Source organism: Pristiophorus japonicus, chromosome 10 (genome assembly GCF_044704955.1).
Source record: "Pristiophorus japonicus isolate sPriJap1 chromosome 10, sPriJap1.hap1, whole genome shotgun sequence".
NCBI lineage: Eukaryota > Metazoa > Chordata > Chondrichthyes > Pristiophoridae > Pristiophorus > Pristiophorus japonicus.
The window spans coordinates 219,901,848-219,928,702 of record NC_091986.1 but is presented as its reverse complement, the minus strand read 5'-3'; the positions used below and the strand labels follow the sequence as shown (position 1 = coordinate 219,928,702).

General features: G+C 47.1%; 1 protein-coding gene across 2 annotated transcripts in view; it reads left to right on the top strand.

The window, feature by feature from the left end:
- The window catches only part of inppl1a (inositol polyphosphate phosphatase-like 1a), a 199,438-nt gene that overhangs the window by 140,906 nt on the left and 31,677 nt on the right, over positions 1-26,855 (top strand). For both annotated transcript variants that reach the window (XM_070892581.1, XM_070892582.1), the window contains exons 12-18: positions 2,960-3,156; positions 6,254-6,371; positions 8,542-8,638; positions 13,257-13,395; positions 19,250-19,349; positions 19,719-19,807; positions 20,314-20,395. In XM_070892581.1, coding sequence (XP_070748682.1) covers positions 2,960-3,156; positions 6,254-6,371; positions 8,542-8,638; positions 13,257-13,395; positions 19,250-19,349; positions 19,719-19,807; positions 20,314-20,395 — 822 coding nt within the window. The remainder of the gene's footprint in view (positions 1-2,959; positions 3,157-6,253; positions 6,372-8,541; positions 8,639-13,256; positions 13,396-19,249; positions 19,350-19,718; positions 19,808-20,313; positions 20,396-26,855) is intronic.

Sequence of the window (26,855 nt, the reverse complement as noted above, 5' to 3'; positions counted from 1 at the left end):
AACCACTGGAGTCTGTAGCACTTGGAGAAAGATGAATTGCAGCAAGTCAACGTGAATTTGTACAGGTACTCTCTACTGGCACTGCAAGTGTCGGCCAGGATTTTGTGCTCAAATCTCTGCAGTGGAACTTGAACACACAACCTTCTGACTCAGAAGGAAAGTGCTACCCACTGAGCCACGGCTGACACCTGTTCAGATGAAATTTGAGCAACTGGTCCTACAGTATAGATTTTTCGCTCCTCTTCCTATTGAAATGGCATGATTGATATCGGAAGCTGAAGGTGTGGAGGGACATGGGGCACAGATCCACATCCCGTCACAGCGTTGTGGAGAGAAGCCGGACAGACGTTAACTGGGACTGTGGGTATTGACCTAACATTCTGGGTAACACTGCACCAGTGCATCGTTTAACACCGCCATCCCAAGAGAACCCAGTGGCAAAAGTCTCTGGATATTGGTCAGCATTGTAGATTCCATTGTTTGAGTTCTGAGTTTGCTCGATCCACATGGTCCCAGCAGGGACTGCAATCGTAGTGTTCAGAGAATGTAATCTTCTGAAGCTATCCTTATCTCAGTAACCCTCAATCCAAGGAGAAGTGCGAGGAGAAGCAGTTTGTTTTATCTTTGCGTGTCTGTGATGTTAATCCTTTATATAAAGGACATGGTTTGTACATCGGCGGGTAGTGTCTTTTGCCATTTCCCCCTGTCTAATGTTTTTAAAAACCCCTAAACATTTGGGAATGTGCATGCGAGAAAAGAAAGACTTGCACTTATATAGCGCCTTTCACAACATCAAGACATTCCAAAGCGCTTTACAACCAATGAAGTACTTTTGAAGTGTAATCACTGATGTAATTACACAGGATATTTGGCCCAACCAGTCCATGTTTGTGCTCCACTTGAGCCTCCTCCCATCTTTCCTTATCCAACTCTGTCAACATAACCCTCTATAACCCTTCTCCCTCATGTGCTGATCTAACCTCCCCTTAAATGCATCGATACTATTCGCCTCAACCCCTCCCTGTGGCAGCGAGTTCCACATTCTCACCTCTCTGGCTAAAGAAGTTTCTTCTAAATTCCCCATTGGATTTCTTGGTGACGATCTTATATTGATGGCCTCTAGTTATGCTCTTTCCCACAAGCAGAAACATTCTCTCTGTATCCACACTTATCAAAACCTTTCATAATTTTAAAGACCTGTATTAGGTCACCACTTTTTTTCAAGTTCATCCTTTCCTGATAATTATACCCTTGCATTTCTGGTATCATCCTTGTAGTAAATGTTCTCTGCATCCTGTAAGAAACACGACAGACAATTTGCACACAGCAAGTTCCCACAAATAGCAAAGTGACAAGATAAACTGTTTTAGTAATGTTGGTTGAGGGATGTTTTCGTGGGATATTTTACATCCACCCGAGAGGGCAGACGGGGCCTCGGTTTATTGTCTCATCCGAAAGACGGCACCTCCGACAGTGCAGCGCTCGCTCAGCACTGCACAGGAGTGTCGGCCTGGGTTAGGTGCTCAAGTCTCTGCAGTGGGACTTGAACTCAGTACCTTCTGACTCAGGAGTGGATGTATTATTGAAATAATACAACTGTCTCAGGTAGCCGAGCAGTGAAGAACTAATGAGTAGCATTGTGGTAATCCCCACGTGGTCGATGACTCGCTCCTGGGCTCAGCTGGTGAATTTGCTGGCTGTGTCGATCAGGAAGGCGCCAGACTCCCTCCCTGGTCTGTGCTCAGTCAACTGATCTCAGTCTGGCCGCAGTTCAGGGTTCCACACCTGGCCTCAGTGCCCTCTTGGCTAAGGAGAGGTGGCGGGTGGGTGGGTTAATCAGCCAGAGTTCCTCCTCCTGGCTGATAGCCGGTTACTTCTGCTGGGAGCTGCTCTTGTCGTCATCATTGGCAGTCCCTCGGAATCGAGGAAGACTTGCTTCCACTCTAAAAGTGAGTTCTCTGGTGACTGAACAGTCCAATACAGGAATTATAGTCTCTGTCACAGGTGGGACAGACAATGGTTAGAGGAAAGGTTTGCCGCACGCTCCTTCCGCTGCCTGCGCTTGTTTACTGTATGCTCTCGGCGACGAGACTCGAGGTGCTCAGCGCCCTCCCGATGCACTTCCGCCACTTAGGGCGGTCTTTGGCCAGGGACTCCCAGGTGTCGGTGGGGATGTTTTACTTTATCAGGGAGGCTTTGAGGGTGTCCTTGTAACGTTTCCCCTGCCCACCTGGGACTCGCTTGCCGTGTAGGAGTTCCAAGTAGAGCGCTTGCTTTGGGAGTCTCGTGTCGGGCATGCAAACAATGTGGCCTGCCCAACGGAGCTGATCAAGTGTGGTCAGTGCTTCGATGTTGGCCTGATCAAGAACACTGACGTTGGTGCGTCTGTCCTCCCCGGGAATTTGCAGGATCTTGCGGAGGCATCGCTGGTGGTATTTCTCCGGTGATTTGAGATGTCTACTATATGCGCTTTGGCGAGGACAAGTGTGAAGTCCACTCAAGTGTGAAGGAAGGAGACTTGGGTGAGCTACTGGAGACCCATAACACCACGGAGCCCGACCCCAGCGAGAGTCGGTGCCCTTAGGCAGCCGTGGGTGCATGCTCTCTCGTAAAACCTCCTAAGCCACCGAGGACAAGGGTAGCAGGCGCATGGGAACACAATCACCTCCCAAGTTCCACGCCAAGTCTCTCACCAACCCAACTTGGACACACATTGGCGGCTCTTTTGTCGTCACTGGACAAAATCCTGAAGCTCCCTCCCTAACAGCATTGTGGGAGAACCTACACCACACGGACTGCAGTGGTTCAAGATGGCAGCTCACCGCCACCTTTTCGAGGGCAACTGAGTATGGGCAATAAATGCCAGCCATGCCAGGAACTCCCACATCCAGAGAATAATTTTGAAAATGTTTGTTCACTTGCAATTCTCAACCAATTTTCTCTCTCCTCTCAAAAATAGGAAGTGCTCCCCCTCCGAAAATCATGGCATCCTGGCTGGTGTCGAAGGGCCTTGGGAAAACCCTGGATGAGACCACAGTCACCATTCCACATGACATCTATGTTATCGGGACTCAGGAAAACTCTGTCGCGGACAAGGAGTGGGTGGACTTTGTACGGGGCAGTTTGAAAGAATGCACTGACCTGGACTTCAAACCGGTAAGATGTCTTGTGTCGTAGTCTGACAAGTCCTTGTGGGTGGAGGGCAGAGGAATGTCAAAGGCAGGTGGGTGGGTGGGGGGGTCATATTCTCCTCCCACCACCCCATATATTTTGAGATTGGCCATCGCTGCTTTTGCGTACTGCTCCATTTCGCTCCACAAAACTCTCCTTTGTCTCCGAGCTCCAGATTCAACCGGAGAGTCTGTGGATCCTGGCTTGACCTACAGGCTAGGCAAATCGGCATTCCCCAGGCCACAGCTCGGCCCCCTTTCATGCCAAGTTGGCCAATTCTTGAGTTTGACCCACCACCACCCCCCCCCCCCCCCCCCCCCCCCCATGTCGACCAAACCTAGCTCTGCAACTGGGGGAAGAGAGAGTAAGAGGAGGGCAGATGGGATGATGGGGATTATGGGTAGAGAATATGGGTAAGAGGAGGAGAAATTGCAAGTGGGGGAGGGGGGGGGGGCTGCATGGTGGGGTAGAGCAGTGAGTGGGGAAAGGGGGAGGGAAGCCATACAAGTTGCTACTCGATCCTGGATAATTCTCTTTTTTACTAATCAGCATTTTGCTCCGAATTGAGCAACTTCAGGAATTGTTGAGCCATTCAGATCCGGAAACTTCATGCTTCAAGGTAGATCTCATCGTCGCCTGTGATCAATAAATTCAGCCAGGATTTCAGATCCTGATAGCTGTCTCTGGGAAGTGCACTAACAGCTTACATTTATATAGCCCCTTTCACGTAGTAAAACATTCCCAGGCGCCTCGCGGGAGCGATTATCAAACAAAATTTGACACCGAGCCACATAAGGAGATATTAGGACAGGAGACCAAAAGCTTGGTCAATGAGGTAGGTTTTAAGGGCCATCTTGGAGGAGGGAGAGGTTTAGAGATAGAGGCGTGGAGCCCAGACAACTGAAGGCACAGTTGTCAATGGGGCGAAGAATATCAGGGATGCGCAAGAGGCCATAATTGTAGGAGCACAGAGATCTCTGAGGGTTGTAGAGCTTGAGGAGGTCATGGAGGTAAGAATATAAGGAGCAGGAGTAGGCCATACGGCCCCTCGAGCCTGCTCCGCCATTTAATACGATCATGGCTGATCCGATCATGGACTCAGATCCATTTCCCTGCTCGCTCCCTATAACCCCTTGTCCCCTTATCGATTAAGAAACCGTCTATTTGTCTTAAATTTATTCAGTGTCCCAGCTTCCACAGCTCTTGAGGCAGCGAATTCCACAGCTTCACAACCCCCAGAAGAAATTTCTCCTCATCTCCATTTTAAATGGGCGGCCCCTTATTCGAAGATCATGCCCTCTAGTTCAAATCTCCCCCATCAGTGGAAACATCCTCTCTGCATCCACCTTGTCAAGCTCCCCCTCATAATCTTATACGTCTCGATAAGATCACTTCTCATTCTTCTGAATTCCAATGAGTAGAGGCCCAACCTACTCGACCTTTCCTCATCCCCGGACTCAACCTAGTGAACCTTCTCTGAACTGCTTCCATAGCAAGTGTATCCTTTTGTAAATATGGAAACCAAAACTGCACGCAGTATTCCAGGTCTGGCCTCACCAATACCCTGTATAACTGTAGCAAGACTTTCCTGATTTTATACTCCATCCCCTTTGCAATAAAGGCCAAGATACCATTGGCCTTCCTGATCTCTTCCCGTACCTGCATACTAACCTTTTGTGTTTCATGCACAAGTACCCCCAGGTCCCACTGTACCGTGGCACTTGACAATCTTTATCCATTTAACTAACAACTTGCTCTTTGATTTTTTTTCCTGCCAAAGTGCATGACCTCACACTTTCCAACCTTATACTCCATCTGTCAAATTTTTGTCCGCTCACTTAGCCTGTCTGTCTGCAGATTTTTTGTGTCGTCCTCACTCATTGCTTTTCCTACTATCTTTGTATCGTCAGCAAACTTGGCTACGTTACACTCAGTCCCTTCTTCCAAGTCGTTAATCTAGGTTGTAAATAGTTGGGGTCCCAGCACTGATCCCTGCGGCACCCCACTGGTTACTGATTGCCAACCAGAGAATGAACCATTTATCCCTACTCTCTGTTCTGTTAGTTAGCCAATCCTCTATCCATGCTACTATATTACCCCCAACCCAGTGAACTTTTATCTTGTGCAGTAACTTTTTTATGAGGCACCTTGTCAAATGCCTTCTGGAAGTCCAAATACTCCACATCCATTGGTTCCCCTTTATCCACCCTGTTCGATGCAGCCTCGAAGAACTCCAGCAAATTTGTCAATTGATAGCGAGGGGTGAAGTCACGGAAGGACTTGAAAATTAGAATGAAAATTTTAAGATTGCGCGTTTGTACAGTCAGGAGTAGGTTCAGTAACGTCCTTCAGGGAAGGGAGCTTGCCATCTCTGCCTGGATTCCATGTGACTCCAGTCCCACACTATAGTCATTGACTCTTGATGCCCTGCCCTCTGAAGTGGCCGAACAAACCATTCTGTCCAGAACATAGGAACAGGAGGAGGCCATTCAGCCCCTCGAGCCTGTTCCTCCATTCAGTTAGATAATGGCTGATCTGTATCTCAACTCCACCTACCTGCCTTGGTTCCATATCTCTTAATCCATCATTATCATAGGCAGTCCCTTGGAATCGAGGAAGACTTGCTTCCACTCTAAAAGTGAGTTCTCAGGTGACTGAACAGTCCAATATGGGAATCACAGTCTCTGTCACAGGTGGGACAGACAGTGGTTGAAGGAAAGGGTGAGTGGGGAGTCTGGTTTGCCGCACGCTCCTTCCGCTCCTTGTGCTTGATTTCTGCATGCTCTCGGCGACGAGACTCGAGGTGCTCAGCGCTCTCCCGGATGCTCTTCCTCCACTTAGGGTGGTCTCTGGCCAGGGACTCCCAGGTGTCGGTGGGGATGTTGCACTTTATCAGGGAGGCTTTGAGGGTGTCCTTGAAATGTTTTCTCTGCCCACCTGGGGCTCGCTTGCCGTGTAGGAGTTCCGAGTAGAGCGCTTGCTTTGGGAGTCTCTTAATCCACACAATCCAGGTCTACATTTAAATTGACAGACCTACCGAGAATAGAGTTTGTTTGTGTAGTAAATGTGTTTTTGATTGCAGATTGCAATGCAGACGCTTTGGAACATTAAAATCGCAGTGTTGGTTAAGCCGGAGCACGAGAACCGGATCAGCCACATCAGTACGTCGAGTGTGAAGACCGGAATAGCCAACACATTGGGTAGGTAACCATGTGATCCCAGCAGCTATGTTGGCTTAATGCTCATTCCTCGCTGCAATGCTTCATCTCACCTTTAACAAGCTCCCTGTTGGAGTAGTTAATCTACAGGACAAGCGGGAAATTGTTCAAGCTCTGACGCCTCCAGTCCAGATCCAAGGTTGTTCCAACCTCTGTCATTGAATTACAATATGCAGATGACGCTTGCGTTTGTGCAAACTCCAAACCATCGTTGACACCTTCACTGAAGTGTACGCAAGTCTGGGCCTTATAAACATCAGTTAGACAAAGGTTCTCTACCAACTTGCCTCCGTGTCACAGTACTGCTCCCCGATTATCAAGGTCCATGACATTTGGTAGGAAAAACATAAAGGCAAAGTATTTAAATGGTGATGGCTTGGGAAGTGTCGATGTACTGAGGGACCTGGGTGTCCTTGTACACCAGTCATTGAAAGCAAACATGCCGGTGCAGCAAGCAGTTAGGACGGCAAATGGTATGTTGGCCTTCATTGCAAGAGGATTTGAGTACAGGAGCAAAGATGTCGTGCAACAATTATATAGGGCCTTGGTGAGGCTGCACCTGGAATACTGCGTGCAGTTTTGGTCTCCTTACCCAAGAAAGGATATACTTGCCATAGAGGGAGTGCAGCGAAGGTTCACCAGATTGATTCCTGGGATGGCAGGACTGTCGTATGAGGAGAGATTGGGTCGACTAGGCCTGTATTCACTCGAGTTTAGGAGAATGAGAGGGGATCTGATTGAAACGTATAAAATTCTGACTGGGTTGTATAGACTGGATGCGGGGAGGATGTTTTCCCTGGCTGGGAAGTCTAGAACAAGGGGTCACAGTCTCAGGATACGGGGGAGGAAATTTAGGAGCGAGATGAGGAGAAATGTTTTCACTCAGAGGGTGGTGAACCTGTGGAATTCTCTACCACAGAAGGCTGTGGAGGCCAAGTCACTGAATATATTTAAGAGGGAGATAGATAGATTTCTAGAAACAAAAGACATCAAGGGGTATGGGAAGAAAGCGGGAATATGGTGTTGGGATAGAGGATCAGCCATGATCATATTGAATGGCGGTGCAGACTTGAAGGGCCTACTACTGCTCCTATTTTGTTTGTTTCTATGAAACCTTGGGACAATGTGGACCACTTTCCATACCTTGAGCGCTTACTATCAGCAAGGCCCGAGGAAAAGTGTGTTCAAAGACCAGGATCAACCATTAAGTGATGAAAACAATAACCGCTTGCACTTAGCGTAGTAAAACGTCACGGGGGGGCTTCACAGGAGTGATATCAAACAACATTTGACCGCTACATATACTATTGAGTAGATTGGGCCTGTACACGCTGGAGTTTAGAAGAATGAGAGGTTGTTTCCCCGGGCTGGAGAGTCCAGAACTAGAGGGCACAGTCTCTGGATAAGGGGCCAGCCATTTAAGAATGAGATGAGGAGGAATTTCTTCACTCGGGGTGGTAAATCTTTGGAATTCTCTACCCGAGGGGGCTGTGGATGCTGAATGCTTGAGTGTATCCAAGACACAGATCGATAGAGTTTTGGATATTAAGGGATCAAAAGATATGAGGGTCATGCAGGAAAGTGGAGTTGAGGTAGATGATCAGCCATGATATTGAATGGCGGAGCAGGTTTCGGGGCTGCGTGGCCTATTCCTACTATTAAGTTATCATCATAGGCAGTCCCTCGGAATCGAGGAAGACTTGCTTCCACTATAAAAGTGAGTTCTCAGGTGACTGAACAGTCCAATACGGGAATTACAGTCTCTGTCACAGGTGGGATAGACAGTGGTTGAAGGAAAGGGTGGGTGGTTGGACTGGTTTGCCGCACGCTCCTTCCGCTGCCTGTGCTAGTTTTCTGCATGCTCTGGCCGACGAGACTCGAGTTGCTCAGCGTCCTCCATTTTGGGCGTTCTTTGGCCAGTGATTCCCAGGTGCCGTTGGGGATGTTACACTTTTATCAAGGAGGCTTTGAGGGTGAAGGTTTTGATCACCTGCCCTAATATCTCCTTTTGTGGCAAATTTAGTCTTGCAATGCTGTTGTGAAGCGCCGTGGGCTGTTTTACTATGTTAAAGGCACTATACAAAGGCAAGATGTTCTTTCACATAAACAATGCAAATGTTGGTCGCTAAAAGTATTTCCTCGTTGCTCACAGGTAACAAAGGCGCTGTTGGTGTTTCTTTTATGTTCAATGGAACTTCGTTTGGATTCGTTAACTGCCACTTGACGTCTGGTAATGAGAAGACTGCAAGGTAGGTGTTACTAGATCAATACTTAATTAGGAAGGGCCTGGGACAAAGCGGCCTCTGGTCATTGTGTCTTGGGAGCATCATAAACGCAGCAAGGTGATTCTCTCTGGTCACTTTGTGCTCGTGACATCATAAAGGCTTTCTATGTCGGATTTTCCACTGAAAGCATTTTGCAAGTTGAAGTTTTTGCAGGAGTGCTGAACTCTTCCATAGAACGGTTACAGCGCGGAATCCCGTCGTGCCCGTGCTGACTCTCAGCTCGTCCCACTCTCCCGCCCTTTCCCCATATCCCTGCAATTGTTTTTCCTTCAGGTACTTATCCAATTCCCTTTTGGAAAAATAAGATTGAGTCTGCCTCCTTTCAGGCAATGTATTCCAGATCCTAACCACTCGCTGCGTAAGGAAATGTTTTCCTGCGGCCCCTTTGGTCTTTTGCCAATCACCTTAAATCTGTGTCCTCGACCCTTCCACCAATGGGAACAGTTTCTCTCTCTCTACTCTGTCCAGACCCCTCATGATTTTGAACACCTTGATCAAATCTCCTCTCAACCTTCTCTGCTCCAAGGAGAACAACCCCAGCTTCTCCAGTCTATCCATGTCACTGAAGTCCCTCATCCCTGGAACCATTTTTGTAACACTTTTCTGCCCCCTCTTGAAGGACTTCACATCCTTCCTAAAGTGTGGTGCCCAGAATTGGCCACAATACTCCAGTTGGGGCCGAACCAGTGTTTTATACAGGTGGTTCATAACTTCCACACTTTTGTACACTATATCTCTATTTATGAAGCCCAGGATTCCATAAGCCTTTTTAACTGCTTTCTCAACTTACCCTGCCACCTTCAACGATTTGTGAACACATACCCCTTGGTGTCTCTATTAATGTACCCCCTTGAGGATTGTATCCTTTAGTTTATATTTCCTCTTCTGGTTCTTCCAACCAAAATCTATCACTTGACACTTTTCTGCATTAAATTTCAGCCCATTTCACCAGCCTTTCTGTCTTCGTGACGTCTCTCCCATTTACCACCGCATTTATTGTGACACTGTCGCTCAGTGATCTGAAGAAATCCCTCCCCGAGTGCGCTCTTTGTCTGGCTGCAATTTAAAAAAAAACAGGATTGCTCGTTAAAAACAAACACAAACAGTTTGCAGTACAGAGTGGGTCTTTCAGCATTTGATGCTCGATGGAGGGGGCCCGCCTGGAATATTAATCTCTCCTTTTCAAGTGCTGACAGGCCTACTGTGTAATTCCAGCATTTTTACTTCAGCTGGCTGTGCCTACATTATCGTCCATATAATTCCACTCTCGTGCAAAATCTCGGCTGACAATTCAATACAGTACTGAAGGCATGTCTTAGGTGCTGTCTTTCGGGTGAGACGTTAAACCGAGGCCCCGTTTGCCCCCTCGGGTTGTCATAAAAGACCCCGCGGCCGCTATTCCCTGGTGTCCTGGCTGATCTTTATCCCTCAACCAACATCACTAAAACAGATTATCTGGTCATTATCACATTGCTGTTTGTGAGAGCTTGCTTTGTGCAAATTGGCTGCCGCGTTTCCTACATTATTGCAGTGACTATGCTTCAAAAGTAATTCATTGACTATTAAGCACTTCGAGATGTCCTGAGGCTGTGAAAGGCGCTATAGAAATGCAAGTTTTTTATATAATGTAAAGATTGATGCTTTTAATTCTGTCCACAGCCAGGCTCCCACCATTAAGCTGGATGCTAGGTGTGGCTAGAGTAGGCTGGTGGTTTGCAATCTGCGCCCTTCACTCATTGCTGTAACAGCTCTGCAAGTTACGCAAAAACATAAGAAATAGGAGCAGGAGTCGGCCCCTCGAACCTGCTCCACCATTTAATACGATCATGGCTGATCTGACCATGGACTCAGCTCCACTTCCCTGCCCGCTCCCCATAACCCCTTATCCCCTTATCATTTAAGAAACTGTCTATTTCTGTCTTAAATTTATTCAATGTCCCAGCTTCCACAACTCTGAGGCAGCAAATTTCACAGATTTACAACCCTCTGAGAATAAATATTTCTATCTCAGTTTTAAATGGATGGTCCCTTATTCTAAGATTATGCCCCCTAGTTCTAGTCTCCCCCATCAGTGGAAACATCCTCTCTGCATCCACCTTGTCAAGCCCCCTCATAATCTTATACGTTTCGATAAGATCACCTCTCATTCTTCTGAATTCCAATGAGTAGAGGCCCAACCTACTCAACCTTTCCTCATAAGTCAATCCCCTCATTTCCGGAATCAACCCAGTGAACCTTCTCTGAACTGCCTCCAAAGCAAGTATATCCTTTCGTAAATATGGAAACCAAAACTGCACACAGTATTCCAGGTGTGGCCTCACCATTATCCTGTATAGCTGTAGCAAGTCTTCCCTGCTTTTATACGCCATCCCCTTAGCAATAAAGGCCAAAGATTCCATTGGCCTTCCTGATCACTTGCTGTACCTGCATACTATCCTTTTCCCTGCAGAGAGGATATTTCCAGTCCTAGGGGAAACTAAAACTTGGGGACATAGTCTTGGAATAAGGGGCCGCCCATTTAAAACTGAGATAGAGAAATTTCTTCTCTGAGGGTTATAAATCTCTGGAATTCGCTGCCTCAGAGAGCTGTAGAGGCTGGATCATTGAATATATTTAAGACAGAGATAGACAGTTTCTTAAACGATAAGGGGTTATGGGGAGCGGGCAGGGAAGTGGAGCTGAGCCCATGACCAGATCAGCCATGATCGTATTGAATGGCGGAGCAGACTCGAGGGGCCAAATGGCCTACTCCTGCTCCTATTGCTTATGTTCTCTATGCACAGTGAAATACTTTCAAAGTGAGGTGACTTGTTCTTTTAGATAAACCTTTTGTGCTTGCACAAACAGCCGATAACCTGGTCTTGATGGTGTTGATTGAAGGGAGGAATGTGTATCAGGATACCAGGAGAACCCTCTGCTTTTCCTCAGTCCTATCGTGGGATCTTCAATTGCCATCAGACGAGGCAGACACGTCTTTGGCTCAGCGTCCCGTCCAAAGGACGATGACATTGCAGCATTGCTTCAGCACTAGAAATGTCAGAGTATATGCTCATGTGCTGGAGAGCACCTTGGACCAATGAAGCAAATTGACCAGGCGTGTTCAACAGCACTGCAACAGTGGAGGATAAGTGGAACACCTTTAAAGGCATACGGTTGAGCATGCAGGATAAATACATATATTTACAAACAGCAACTGTAGCCGAAACAGATGTTAATCCATTAAGGGTCACAAGCTGATCAAAAGTGGAAAATGCAGGCAGCACCATAGCCAAGCTGAAATAATAAGAGAATATTGGAAACACACTAGGTGTATTGGCTTCTACAAATCCTGCAGAGGGAAAGGGTGCAGAATCATGTTAAAGGGATAGTGCGAAGGGGAAAAAGGACTGAGGAAAAAGCCATAACTGCAGAGGCAAGATGTAATCGCAAAAAATTCCTTCACGACTTTATGGTAAGAGGGAATAATAATAGGTGCAAATGAGATTGAAACAGAATCTGAGTGCAAGATAGTTAATATTCTGAATCAGTAATTAGTTGGCTGCAGCATTGGGGGACTGTAAAGCCTTGCTAAGATTTAGGACGAATAACATAAGAACGTAAGAAATAGGAACAGGAGTCGGCCATTCGGCTCCATGAACCTTCTCCACCATTCAATAACATCACGGCTGATCTTCTACCTCAACTCCCCTTTCCCGCCCCATCCCCATAGCTTGATTCCCTTAGAGTCCAAAAATCTATCGATCTCAGTCTTGAATATACTCAACGACTGAGCCTCCCTGGCCCTATGGGGTAGAGAATTCCAAAGATTCACAACCCTCTGAGTGAAGAAATAGCTCTTCATCGCAGTCCTAAATGGCCGATGCCTTATCCTGAGACTATAACCCCGCATTCTAGACGCTCCAGCTAGGGGACTTCCTCATCTGTAATTGTCATGTGCCCCCCCCCCCACCACTTCCTTCAGACCCACAGATGCAAGTGCTCGCAACCAATGTTGCCTCTTTTTTTTTTAATTTACATTTTTTGCATGGTTTCTTGCATTGAAAAGCCAGTGAGCGGCCTGCCTGGGAACTCCAGCCACGCAGCTTAGCAGGAACATGGCTTGCAACTAAGTCAAGCTGGCTCGTTGAGAATGGCAAGACATTGTGAATCGGGAGCAGACATGGAGAGGTCTTTTTCTTCAAAAATGTTCTTGTGAGCACAGCTTTTGGGAGATGAGCTGGGGCCATCCAGGGCAAAAAATAATTCTGTTTCTGATGATTAAACAGCCGATGGAGGGGAGGGTGGAAGGGGAGAGCTGCCATGCTGCATTGATATTCCGAGCCAGGGTCTTGCGTCACATTTCCTCACTGTAACTTGTCCTGTGACACAGCTTCGATACACTTGTCTGTGTTAGGCATTTGGTGGTGCTGATGGGGGAGTTTGTAGCCGTGATTGGTCAATTCCATTCAGTTGGCGGAGGGAAGGGAGTCTTTATTTACTTCGGGAAGCAAAACCAAACATGAGGAATAATTAAGTTGGGAGTGGAGCAGCGAACCGGAATAAAAACCCGTCTCCTTTTTTCAATCCTGTTTCTGACGCGCAGACGGAATCAGAATTACTTGGATATCCTGCGGTTACTGTCGCTCGGCGACAAGCAGCTGAGTTCCTTTGACATCTCGTTACGGTTCACGCATCTCTTCTGGTTTGGGGACCTCAATTATCGGCTGGACATGGAGCTGCAGGTAGGTGATACCGCGGTGCTGAGGGTCGAGAACGCGCCTGTTCGCTCGCTAACTCGTTTGTGTGGGGGTGGAGGGGCGGGGGGGTTGCAGATGCACAGGTACTGGGCACTCTTGGTCTCTTGCAACTGGCTATTTGCAACCCTAGGCAGAGTATTGGCTGGCGATTCAACCAATCAAGGCATAAGAACATAAGAAATAGGAACAGGAGTCGGCCATACGGCCCCTCGAGCCTGCTCCGCCATTCAATAAGATCATGGCTGATCATGGACTCGGCTCCACTTCCCTGCCCGCTCCCCATAACCCCTTATTCCCTTATCGTTTAAGAAACTGTCTATTTCTGTCTTAAATTTATTCCATGTCCCAGCTTCCACAGCTCTCTGAGGCAGCGAATTCCACAGATTTACAACCATCTGAGAAGAAATGTCTCCTCATCTCAGTTTTAAATGGGCGGCCCCTTATTCTAAGATCATGCCCTCTAGTTCTAGTCTCCCCCATCAGTGGAAACATCCTCTCTGCATCCACCTTGTCAAGCCCCCTCATAATCTTATATGTTTCGATAAGATCACCTCTCATTCTTCTGAATTCCAATGAGCAGAGGCCCAACCTACTCAACCTTTCCTCATAAGTCAACCCCCTCATCCCTGGAATCAACCGAGTGAACCTTCTCTGAAATGCTTCCAAAGCAAGTATATCCTTTCGTAAATATGGAAACCAAAACTGCACGCAGTACTCCAGGCTTTCCAGGCATTGGGTCGATCCTTTGGCCATGTGAGGTGTTGCATCTATCCTGATCCTGTCCTTGCAGTGTTCGCATCACATGCGCTTTCTGCTAGGGGTACCTGGCTGATTTATTCTTATTTTTTTCTGACCTCTGCCCAGCCCACAAGCACTGCTGCCGATGATAGCACCCCGATCACCACGCCCGTCTCACCGGCTGTCTCCGCAAGGGCCTGGGTTCAATCACCGAGCCTTCCTGCCTCGTGCAGCAGAACTCTTGTTGGTTGTCATGGAACCTGAAATACTCCTTGAGCAAAACCAGAGGCCATCAATATCGGATAGCCACCAGAAACCAAATAGGGAATTCAGAAGAAACTTCTTCAACCAAAGAGCGAATGAGAAACTCGCTACAACGGAGTGGTTGAGGCGAATAGTATAGATACATTTAAGGGGAGGCTAGACAAGCCTGTGGGCCCAGGGGCAGCACAGGCCAGCTCACACTGCGATATGTGTGTGCACTGGGTCCGTGCAGCAAAGCTGATCTCCAGTCATCTTGGGTAACCCTTGCCACTGGACCAAGACTAGCTCTGTCAAGCCCGTGTTGGTGGCTGGTGTGCAACGGTCACCACATGTTAAAAAAAATCCATGCAGTTATCTTTCACCATTGAGGAAGAAGTTCAGGTCGTTCATTGAAACACCTGCGAACTCATCCATTTTTGGCATGGAAGCAAGTCATACTCGTTTCGAGGGACCGCCGATGATGATGATGATGATGATGAGACAAGCATACGATGGAGAAGGGAATGGAGGGTTATGCTGATAGATTTACATGAGGAAAGATGGGAGGAGGCTCGTGTGGAGCATGAAGGCGAAATGGACTGGTTGGGTCCAATGGCCTGTTTCTGTGCCGTATATCCGATATAATCCTGTGTAATTGTAGGCCCTTCGATTTGCTTAGCTTTTTGTTTGTGGTGTTCGTACTTCAGCCAGTTTGTGGTCCAGTTACTGAGATAGATGCTGAGGTGGGCTTGGCCTTATCCAGGCTGTACAACAGGATTTGGACGCTCGCACCAACAAAAGACACCCCCTTATTAATAAGCTACGCCTAGAAAGAAATTGTCACAATATCTAGGTGCAAAGAAAGAAAGACTTGCATTTCTATAGCACCTTTCACGCCCAAAGTGCTTTACAGCCAATGAAGTACTTTTGGAGTGTAGTCACTGTTGTAATGTGGGAAATGCGGCAGGCAATTTGCGCACAGCAAGCTCCCACAAACAGCAATGCGATAATGACCAGATCATCTATTTTAGTGATGTTGATTGAGGGATAAATATTGGACAGGACGCCGGGGATAACTCCCCTGCTCTTTTTCGAAATAGTATCATGGGATCTTTTACATCCACCTGAGGGCAGAGGGGACCTCGGTTTAACGTCTCATCTGAAAGACTGCACCTTTGACTGATATGTCCTTACTATACAGTACAAATGCACACGAGGCCCATACTTGAGAGAAGGTCACTCTGACCAGTAACCTTTATTAGCCAGCACTGAAGTGATGAAGGTGGGTGGAGCTTCCACTTTTATACCTGAAAGTCCATGTTAGGAGTGTCTCCCACAAGTTCACCACCTAGTGGTCAATGTTCTCAGTGTACAACTTGGGTCAGTTTGTACATGGGTTACAATGACTGTTAAATACATGACATGGACAGTGCAGCGCTCCCTCAGCACTGCACTGGAGTGTCAACCTGGATTTTTGTGCTCAAGTCTCTGGAGTGGGACTTGAACCCACAACCTTCTGACTCAGAGGCGAGAGTCACCTTCAGACCAATGTGGCATGTACTGGGAGGTCAGTCTGTGGGATGGGTAATAATGGTGTATGTGCAGTGGGACCTCGCTGATCCCCAAAGGCCTATTGCTGGTGTCCAGGCTTGCTTTTTGCATCAGTCAGCTGAAATGCGATCGAGTGTTCCTAATTGATTTTCCACAGGCTCTTGATCCAGCTGGATAAGCCATTATCTGGGTGTCAGATGCCAACTCGAATTTTCTGGCGCGCAGCTGTGATATTTCTCTTGTGGGTCGCTGGAAGGCTGAACTTTGTTTCTGGGATACCAGCAGGAATCGAGCTGCCAGCAATAGCAGAGCAGGCTCGAAGGGCCGAATGGCCGACACTTGCCCCTATTTCTTACATTCTTGTGTAATTGCTTCACCCCACCCCCAACCCAAAATGATTTCTCTTGAAATGGAACAACATGGGTCATATCTGCACACTGCGCTCTAGCTTGTTTTCATAACTTTGCTCTCTTCCCTTGAGCAGTACGAAGTAGTGGAACGATTCACGCGGCAGATTAACAGTCTGACAGGCTGCGATGTCATAGCCCCTTCCATGGCCGTATCCAGCCGATGGGCGAAGCGGGGGGGGCGCAACATGACCCATGCTGGATTCTAACTCTCTCCAAGTCCCTCCCGTTCACCCTTCACCCTTCACCCCTGTGCACTGTACATTGGCTTCCGGTTTAAGCAACGCCTCAATTTTAAAATTCTCATCCTTGTTTTCAAATCCCTCGATGGCCTTGCCCCTCTTTTGCTGCAACCTCCTCCAGCCCTACTACCCTCCCAGTGCATTTGGAAAGAGGTAATATGATAGGTCCAAGTCAGCATGGATTTGTGAAAGGGAAATCATGCTTGACAAATCTTCTGGAATTTTTTGAGGATGTTTCCAGTAGAGTGGACAAGGGAGAACCAGTTGATGTGGTATATTTGGACTTTCAGAAGGCTTTCGACAAGGTCCCACACAAGAGATTAATGTACAAAGTTAAAGCACATGGGATTGGGGGTAGTGTGCTGACATGGATTGAGAACTGGTTGTCAGACAGGAAGCAAAGAGTAGGAGTAAATGGGTACTTTTCAGAATGGCAGGTAGTGACTAGTGGGGTACCGCAAGGTTCTGTGCTGGGGCCCCAGCTGTTTACACTGTACATTAATGATTTAGACGAGGGGATTAAATGTAGTATCTCCAAATTTGCGGATGACACTAAGTTGGGTGGCAGTGTGAGCTGCGAGGAGGATGCTATGAGGCTGCAGAGTGACTTGGATAGGTTAGGTGAGTGGGCAAATGCATGGCAGATGAAGTATAATGTGGATAAATGTGAGGTTATCCACTTTGGTGGTAAAAACAGAGAGACAGACTATTATCTGAATGGTGACAGATTAGGAAAAGGGCAGGTGCAAAGAGACCTGGGTGTCATGGTACATCAGTCATTGAAGATTGGCATGCAGGTACAGCAGGCGGTTAAGAAAGCAAATGGCATGTTGGCCTTCATAGCGAGGGGATTTGAGTACAAGGGCAGGGAGGTGTTGCTACAATTGTACAGGGCCTTGGTGAGGCCACACCTGGAGTATTGTGTACAGTTTTGGTCTCCTAACCTGAGGAAGGACATTCTTGCTATTGAGGGAGTGCAGCGAAGGTTCACCAGACTGATTCCCGGGATGGCGGGACTGACATATCAAGAAAGACTGGATCAACTGGGCTTGTATTCACTGGAGTTCAGAAGAATGAGAGGGGACCTCATAGAAACGTTTAAAATTCTGACGGGGTTAGACAGGTTAGATGCAGGAAGAATGTTCCCAATGTTGGGGAAGTCCAGAACCAGGGGACACAGTCTAAGGATAAGGGGTAAGCCATTTAGGACCGAGATGAGGAGAAACTTCTTCACCCAGAGAGTGGTGAACCTGTGGAATTCTCTACCACAGAAAGTTGTTGAGGCCAATTCACTAAATATATTCAAAAAGGAGTTAGATGAAGTCCTTACTACTCGGGGGATCAAGGGGTATGGTGAGAAAGCAGGAATGGGGTACTGAAGTTTCATGTTCAGCCATGAACTCATTGAATGGCGGTGCAGGCTAGAAGGGCCGAATGGCCTGCTCCTGCACCTATTTTCTATGTTTCTATGTTTCTATGTGTGCGCACCTCCAATTCTGGCCTCTTGAGCGTCCCAGATTTTTAATCGCTCCACCATTGGTGGCTGTACCTTCAGCTGCTTGGGCCCTAAGCTCTGGAACTCACTCCCTAAACCTCTCCAGCTCTCTCCTCCTTTACGACGCTCCTTAAAACCTACCTCTGACCAATCTGTGCTAATCCCTTTTGTGGCTGGGCATCAAATTCTGTCTGATAAGGCTCCTGTGAAGCACGTTGGGATGTTTCACTACGTTGAAGGTGCGATATAAATGCAAGCGATTGTTGGAATTAACCCGGAATGCCGAGCTCGAGCTCTGGTCTCCACTTTGTGGGTCTGTCTGGAGTGGGGATCGAACCCTGCACCTCCTGACTCCAGGGTGGGAATGCTCCATTGATGAGGTAATCCAAATAGACCAGTTTGCAAGCTTTCTCCCTCTTTCCTGGTGGTTACTGGGCCACAATTACAGAGACCATCCCTCGCATCACAACAGTAACAGTTCTTTGTGCATCAGCCCGGAGTGCATGCTGGATGGATATTCAACCAAGTGAAGCATCACAGCTGTGCCCAATCCTCTCCTCGTCCCTCCATTCACACACGTGTGCTCTCCAGGACTAGTGATGGGATAGGAATTGGGAGTGGAAAACCTGCCCTAATTATTTGTTTAATAACCCCACCTTTCCACAGCTCCAGGTCACTGAGACAGACGGTAGCCGTCCCCTCCTCTCCTCTCTAATCCCGAGCTGGGATCAACTAACTCGCTGCGGATGGGGAACTGAAACAGGGATTTTCTGGCCCCTCTGCCTCAGTGCTTCACTCCCAGTCACAGAATTTACAGCACAGAAACAGACCATTCAGCCCAACAGGTCTGTGCCAGTGTTTATGCTCCACACGCGCCTCCTCCCACCCTCTTCATCTCGTCCGATCAGCATCCCCTTCGATTCCTTTTGCCCTCACCAGGAGCTGCTTCTCTTCAGAAATATTTTGCTACCTCAGACAGAGAGGTGTGTGTGGGAGAGTTTATAATAACCGTCTCTGAAAAATTCTTGATAGCAATTGAAACTTCTATATTGCAAAATGGGATCCTGATTCATTGTGTAGGTCACTCTGTAACACACTCCTGCAGATCACTTCATTAACTTGTTTGTCTTCTGACTTCCTTCATTCTGTGTTTTCCTGTGCAGGACATACTGAACTACATCAACAGGAAAGAGTTTGAGCCTCTGCAGAAAGTTGACCAGCTGAACCTGGAGAAAGAGAAAAATAAAATATTTCTTCGATTCTGTAAGTATTGCCATCACATTATCATCGAATATTTCTGGCACAGAAGGAGGCCATTCGGCCCATCGTGTCCATGCCGGGCAAACTACCCAGCACAATCCCACTTTCCAGCTCTTGGTCTGTGGCCCTGTAGGTTACAGCACTTCAGGTGCACATCCAAGTACTTTTTAAATGTGGTGAGGGTTTCTGCCTCTACCACCCTTCCAGGCAGTGAGTTCCAGACCCCCACCACCCTCTGGGTGAAAAATATTCTCCTCAACTCCCCTCTTCTTCCACCAATTATTTAAATCTTTGCCCCATCGTCTGTTGTTCGCGGCCAGTGCTGACCTGAAAGGTTTAATTCAAATGTTTCCTTGTGCGTCCTGTCTGTAGATGAAGAGGAGATCACATTCCCTCCGACGTATCGATACGAGCGAGGATCCCGGGATGTGTACGTATGCCATAAGCAGAAGCCCACCGGGGTACGTAAGGACTTTGACAGTCATGTGCTGATTCCTTGTCTCTGTCTGTCTCTCTCTGGCGTGCTCTCACACGCGCTCCCCCCTCTCTCCAATTGCATTTTAAATCGCACCAGCACAGGAGGCCATTCGGCCCATCGAGCCTGCACCTGTTCTTTGAAAGCTATCCAATTTGTCCCACTCCCCTTGCCCTTTCCCCATAGTTCTGCAAATGTTTTCTTTTCAATTATTTATACATTTCTCTTTGGAAGTAAGTATATTAAGTTACCACCCTTAAGGAAAAGTGCTTAAGTGGCAAATAGGCAGTGGTTGGATGGCAGAAGTGATTTTGGCATGCGACGATCGGAGGCACAATGAGATAAATAATGAGACCATGTGTGAATGGCACTTCGGGGTGAGGGATAGAGCTGGAAAGGAAGCCTGGAAGTGGAGTGGGATCACACCTGCCCAGGAGCCTGGTGCAATAAAACCGATCGCGGTGCAAGTGAAGCTGTTCTTTCTGTCGACAGGTCCGCACAAACGTCCCATCGTGGTGTGACAGAATCTTGTGGAAATCGTACCCCGAGACCCACATCATTTGTAATTCGTACGGTGAGTCGCGTATTCTGACAGATAATACTGCGAGAGTAATTTTTATTGATTAGAGCGTTCAGCTGAACTGCTTCATTATCATGGTGAATAGTATTGAGATATTTAATGGCAACTGGAGTGAGCCATTCGCCTCATTGTCTGTGCTCCCTGCTAAAGTGCTGTATAAACGCCAGTATTGTACCTGCTCCCTGCTAAAGTGCTGTATAAACGCCAGTATTGTACCTGCTCCCTGCTAAAGGGCTGTATAAACGCCAGTATTGTACCTGCTCCCTGCTAAAGTGCTGTATAAACGCCAGTATTGTACCTGCTCCCTGCTAAAGGGCTGTATAAACGCCAGTATTGTACCTGCTCCCTGCTAAAGTGCTGTATAAACGCCAGTATTGTACCTGCTCCCTGCTAAAGGGCTGTATAAACGCCAGTATTAAGCAGTGCACCGTTTATGCTTCCAACCATCAGTTCTAAAGCTTGGACCTCTGGATCGAAGGTAGACATGATCTGGTAAATGTACATGTATCACCCTTTACACGTTGACAGTTTAATTCTATGTGAACAACAATTGACAATTGTATTTATATAGCGCCTTTAATGTAGTGAAACGTCCCAAGGCACTTCACAGGAATATTATGAGAGTGCTGTATAAACACCAGCATTGTACCTGCTCCCTGCTAAAGAGCTGTATAAACGCAAAAATTTGGCACCGAGCCGGATAAGTAGAAATTAGCGCAGGTGACCAAAAGCTTGATCAGAGGTAGGTTTTAAGGGAGCGCCTTGAAGGAGGAAAGCGAGGTGGAGAGATTTAGGCAGGGAATTCCAGAGCTTGGGGCCTAGACAACACCAATGTAGGTCAGCGAGCACAGGGGTGATGGGTGAGCGGGACTTGGTGTGAGTTAGGACACGGGGCTGCCGAGTTTTGGATCACCTCTAGTTTACGTCGGGTAGAATGTGGGAGGCCAGCCAGGTGTGCATTGGAATAGTGAAATCTGGAGGTAACGAAGACATGGATGAGGGCTTCAGCAGCGGATGAGCTGAGGCAGGGGCGGAGACGGGCAATGTTACGAAGGTGGAAATAGGCGGGTTTTAGTTATGCTGCAGGTACGTGGTCAAAAGCTCATTTCAGGGTCAAATATGACACCAGGGTTGCAAACAGTCTGGTTCCTCCTTTTTAATACTGTCCAATTCACTGAGGGGCCAGTGCAGCTGCAGCAGGTTTTTAAACATAGAAACATAGAAAATAGGTGCAGGAGTAGACCTTTCGGCCCTTCGAGCCTGCACCAGCATTCAATATGATCATGGCTGATCATGCAACTTCAGTACCCCATTCCTGCTTTCTCTCCATACCCCCTGATCCCTTTAGCTGTAAGGGTCACATCTAACTCCCTTTTGAATATATCTAACGAACTGGCCTCAACAATTCTGCGGTAGGGAATTCCACAGGTTAACCACTCTCTGAGTGAAGAAGTTTCTCCTCATCTCAGTCCTAAATGGCCTACCCCTTATCCTTAGACTGTGTTCCCTGGTTCTGGACTTCCCCAACATCGGGAACATTCTTCCTGCATCTCACCTGTCCAGTCCCATCAGAATTTTATATGTTTCTATGAGATCCCCTCTCATTCATTTAAATTCCAGTGAATATAAGCCGAGTCGAACTAGTCTGTGTTCATATGTCAGTCCTGCCATCCCGGGAATCAGTCTGGTGAACCTTCGCTGCACTCCCTCAGTGGGGTTCAGTTTGGTGGGCAGTTCTGTACCATTTCAAGACTTAATGCAAAAATAACTTGCATTTATTATAGGCCCCTTTAACATAGTAAAACGTCCCACTGAGCTTCACAGGAGCACCATCATAAAATTTGACACCAAGCCACATAAGGAGATGTTAGGACAGGTGGCTAAAAGCTTGGCCATAAAAGTAGGTTTTAAGGAGCATCTTAAAGAAGAGGTTTAGGGAGGGAATTCCAGAGCTTAGGGCCCAGGCACTTGAAGGCATGGCCACCAATAGTGGAGCGACTAAAATCAGAATGCCCAAGAGGCCAGAGTTCAAGAAGAGCAGAGATCGGCAGGGTGAGGTGGGTGTTAGAGTTAGGAGAGGGGAGATCCTGGAGGGATTTGAAAACAAGGATGAGAATGTTAAAATCGAGGCGTTACCGGATCTGGACCCAGTGCAGGTTTATTTAAATAAAACCTATTGGAATTTGCAAAGCAGAGTCGGTTGGAGCATTGAGGTATCTCGTGTACACTGAGTAGCCAGAGGAGGAGAAACAGGGTGCGACGGTGACACCAGTGGTGGGAGGGTGTAATTACAGCATGACCAGTTTAACACCATAGGAAATAGAAGCAGGAATCGGCCATTCGGCCCCTCGAGCCTGTTCCTCCATTCAGTAAGATCATGGCTGATCTTCTACCTCAACTCCACTTTCCTGCCCGCTCCCCATAGCCCTTGACTCCCCTGTCGTTCAAAAATCTGTCTACTGGCAGTTCCCATTTATTAACGTTGGGCATAACGCAAGTGTGACCAAAAAAAATGAAACATACGAGTAAAGTTTAGTCGATCTAAGATTTTTAATCTAACACCGATTGTTGAGGTTCCCACCTGACTGCCTGGTGAAAGGTCCCCGGTTCTGTTGGTGTGTCCTGAGCTAAGCCGTTTGTCTTGGTGTCCTCAACTAGAAAAATAATAAAATCAGCCAGGACTATTTGTTCCCCTTGTAGTGTATGAGCTAAGAGTCTGACCAGATACTGAGAGCTCAAAGTAAAGTGTGATCTTAGTCTTTTATTGCAGTTCTCCAGAGTGCCTCTCCAGCCTGAGGCCTCCTTAAGTACAGGTGCTCCCAAGGGATTGTGGGATCCCTTGGGACTCCAGGGGATGAGCCCTCTGGTGGTCAAGGTATTTACAGGTTTACATATATAACACCCCTTGCATGAATCAATGTCTTCACAAAGTGCAAACAAAGGCATCCATTGGCCTATCTAACTCATCCTTCTACTGACCCTGTGCACTCTTTCCCCCCCCATCGTGGCTTCTGCCACTCCAGAGTTTCCCCTACCCAGAGACCGTTGCTGGCATCGATCACTCATTGTGTGTGGCAAAAGTGCTTCCTGACATCAGTCTCTGAGGCCTCCTCTCTCTTGCCTGCCTTCAAGGCGGAAGAGGCCCAGGATTTTTGGGGGGAATATTGAAGGAAAAAGAAAGCTGGGTGTTTGTCACTGATGTTGACGTGGGACAGGGCCAGATTCGATGTGGCTTGTGTAAATGTCGGAAACAATTCGGAAATCAGACAATTGAAGATCGTTGAAGTTAAGAGTCTGATTCGACAACAGGCTTTTAAGATTCGGCAACGGTCGACGTAGAGAAGATGTTTGCATTTGCGGGCAAGACCAGAACTAGTAGTCATAATTTTGGCAGATATAAGGACTAAAGGCAGATACCTCCCCTAGACCTGATGGCTTGCATCCTAGGGTCTTAAGAGAAGTAGTGGCAGGAATTGTGGATGCATTGGTTGTAATTTACCAAAATTCCCTGGATTCTGGGGAGGTCCCAGCAGATTGGAAAACTGCAAATATAATGCCCCTATTTTAAAAAAGGCAGACCAAAAAGCAGGAAACTATAGACCAGTTAGCCTAACATCTGTGGTTGGGAAAATGTTGGAGTCCATTATTAAAGAAGCAGGAGCAGGACATTTGGAAAAAGCAAAACTCAGTCAGGCAGAGTCAGCATGGATTTATGAAGGGGAAGTCATGTTTGACAAATTTGCTGAAATTATTTGAGGATGTAACGGACAGGGTGAATAAAGAGGAACCAGTGGATGTGGTGTATTTGGACTTCCAGAAGGCATTTGACAAGATGCCACAAAAAAAGATTACTGCACAAAATAAAAGTTCATGGGGTTGGGGGTAATATATTAGCATGGATAGAGGATTGGCTAACTAACAGAAAACAGAGAGTCAGGATAAATGGTTCATTCTCTGGTTGGTAACTAGTGGAGTGCCGCAGGGATCAGTGCTGGGACCCCAACTATTTACAATCTATATTAACGACTTGGGAGAAGGGACTGAGTGTAACGTAGCCAAGTTTGCTAATAAAAAGATGGGAGGAAAAGCAATGTGAGGGGAGGACACAAAATCTGCAAAAGGACATAGACAGACTAAGTGAGTGGGCAAAAATTTGGCAGATGGAGTATAATGTTGGAAAGTGTGAGGTCATGCACTTTGGCAGAAAAAAAATTAAAGAGCAAGTTATTATTTAAATGGAGAAAGATTGCAAAGTGTCGCAGTACAGAGAGACCTGGGGGTACTTGTACATGAAACGCACAAGGATAGTATGCAGGTACAGTAAGTGATCAAGAAGGTCAATGTATCTTGGCCTTTATTGCAAAGGGGATGGAGTATAAAAGCAGGGAAGTCTTACTACAGTTATACAGGGTATTGGTGAGGCCACACCTGGAATACTGCGTGCAGTTTTGGTTTCCATATTTACGAAAGGATATACCGTATATACTCGCGTATCCTACGATCTCACGTATCATGCGACCCCTAAATTTTCGTCCCCAAAACATGATTTTATCATATATCTCATGTATCATGCGAGTCACTTTTTTGAGATACCAGATGCCACTAGGCTAGGCTTTCAAACAAGTTTAACAAGTACCCAACACGTAACAAGTACCCTAACACAACGATCGAATACAGACCTTAACAACCGAATCATGAAACATCGAGTGGATTCTGTTGTGAAAGCTGTTCGCGAATCGAACACCGATATAGCAATCATTCCAGCTGGCTTGACTAGCGTCATTCAGCCACTTGACGAAAGAAATGGAAGGACTGGATGATGGAAGGAGAGAAATCATTTACGAAGGGAGGGAATATGAAGGCTCCGGATTTGCCTCTACTGTGTTTGCGGGTAAAAGAAGCATGGGCTGAGATAGATGGAGCCTCTAATAATGCAGCAAACTTCAGAGGGAGTTGTGGGTGGCGATCTCTAGACCACAGCAAAGATACAGTACAAGTGACAATAGAGGCTGCAATCCAGCCCAGGAGATACCTGCCGAGATTCAGCGTGGATACGGTCTGCTTAACAGCCTAACAGCCTAATCTTGGCCAGCACTTCACACCCGCAAATTTTGTATCTCGCGTATCATGCGACCCCCCCAAATTTAGGTTACAATTTAGGTCTTCAAAAGTCGCATGATACGCGAGTATATACGGTACTTGCTTTGGAGGCAGTTCAGAGAAGGTTCACTCGGTTGATTCTGGGGATGAGGGGGTTGACGTATGAGGAAAGGTTGAGTAGGTTGGGCCTCTACGCATTGGAATTCAGAAGAATGAGAGGTGATCTTATTGAAATGTATAACATTATGAGGGGGCTTGACAAGGTGGATGCAGAGAGGATGTTTCCACTGATAGGGGAGACTAGAACTAGAGGGCATAATCTTCGAATAAGGGGCTGCCCATTTAAAACAGATGAGAAATTTCTTAGGGTTGTAAATCTGTGGAATTCGCTGCCTCAGAGAGCTGTGGAAGCTGGGACATTGAATAAATTTAAGACAGAAATAGACAGTTCAACGATAAGGGGTTATGGGGAGCGGGCAGGGAAGTGGAGCTGAGTCCATGATCAGATCAGCCATGATCGTATTAAATGGCGGAGCAGGCTCGAGGGGCCGTATGGCCTACTCCTGCTCCTATTTCTTATGTTCTTACAAGATAGTCACTAATAAATCCAATCGGGAATTCAGGAGAAACATCTTTACCCAGGGAGTGGCGAGAATGTGGAACTCACTATCACAGGGAGTGGTTGAGGCGAATAGCATAGATACACTGAAGGGGAAGCTGGATAAACGCGAGGACGCAAGGAATCGAGGGAAAGAGAGGTATCGACAGGGTTATGGACAAAAAGTGGGGGATGCGGGACTCAGCACGTCTACTGTTTCAAAGAGCCAGGGCAGGCCAAGTGTAATTCTGTAAGTTTCTGTGATTTCGATCATACGCGGAGATGAAGAGGGGTGGGCAGAGGCTCGTGTGGAGCAGAAACACCGGCACGGACCTGTTGGGCTGAATGGGCTGTTTCTGTGCTGTCAATACTTTGCGACATGTAAGTCAACGATTGAAGCTTCATTGGACAAGATGTTGAACTGCCTGCCTGCCTGCCTGCACGGGGCAACATGAACGATCCCATGACCCCTTTGTACAGAGCTGCGGTGCCCTGGCTAATCAGCATCATCTCTGCCTCAGGTTATTCATTTTGCTGTTCCTGGGATCTTGCTGTACCCATATCGCTGTCACATTTCCCTGCAGCTGCTGCGTTTTAAAAAATTAATTGTATGTGAAGCGGTTTGAGGGAAGCAAAATATAAATGCAAGTCTTATCACTCATTTTAATAATACTTGCAGTTTGACTCGTACTTATATTTCCTTTTCCCCCATGTTTTTCATATGTCTAATTCCCTTGTCATCGTCTCCACCCCCAC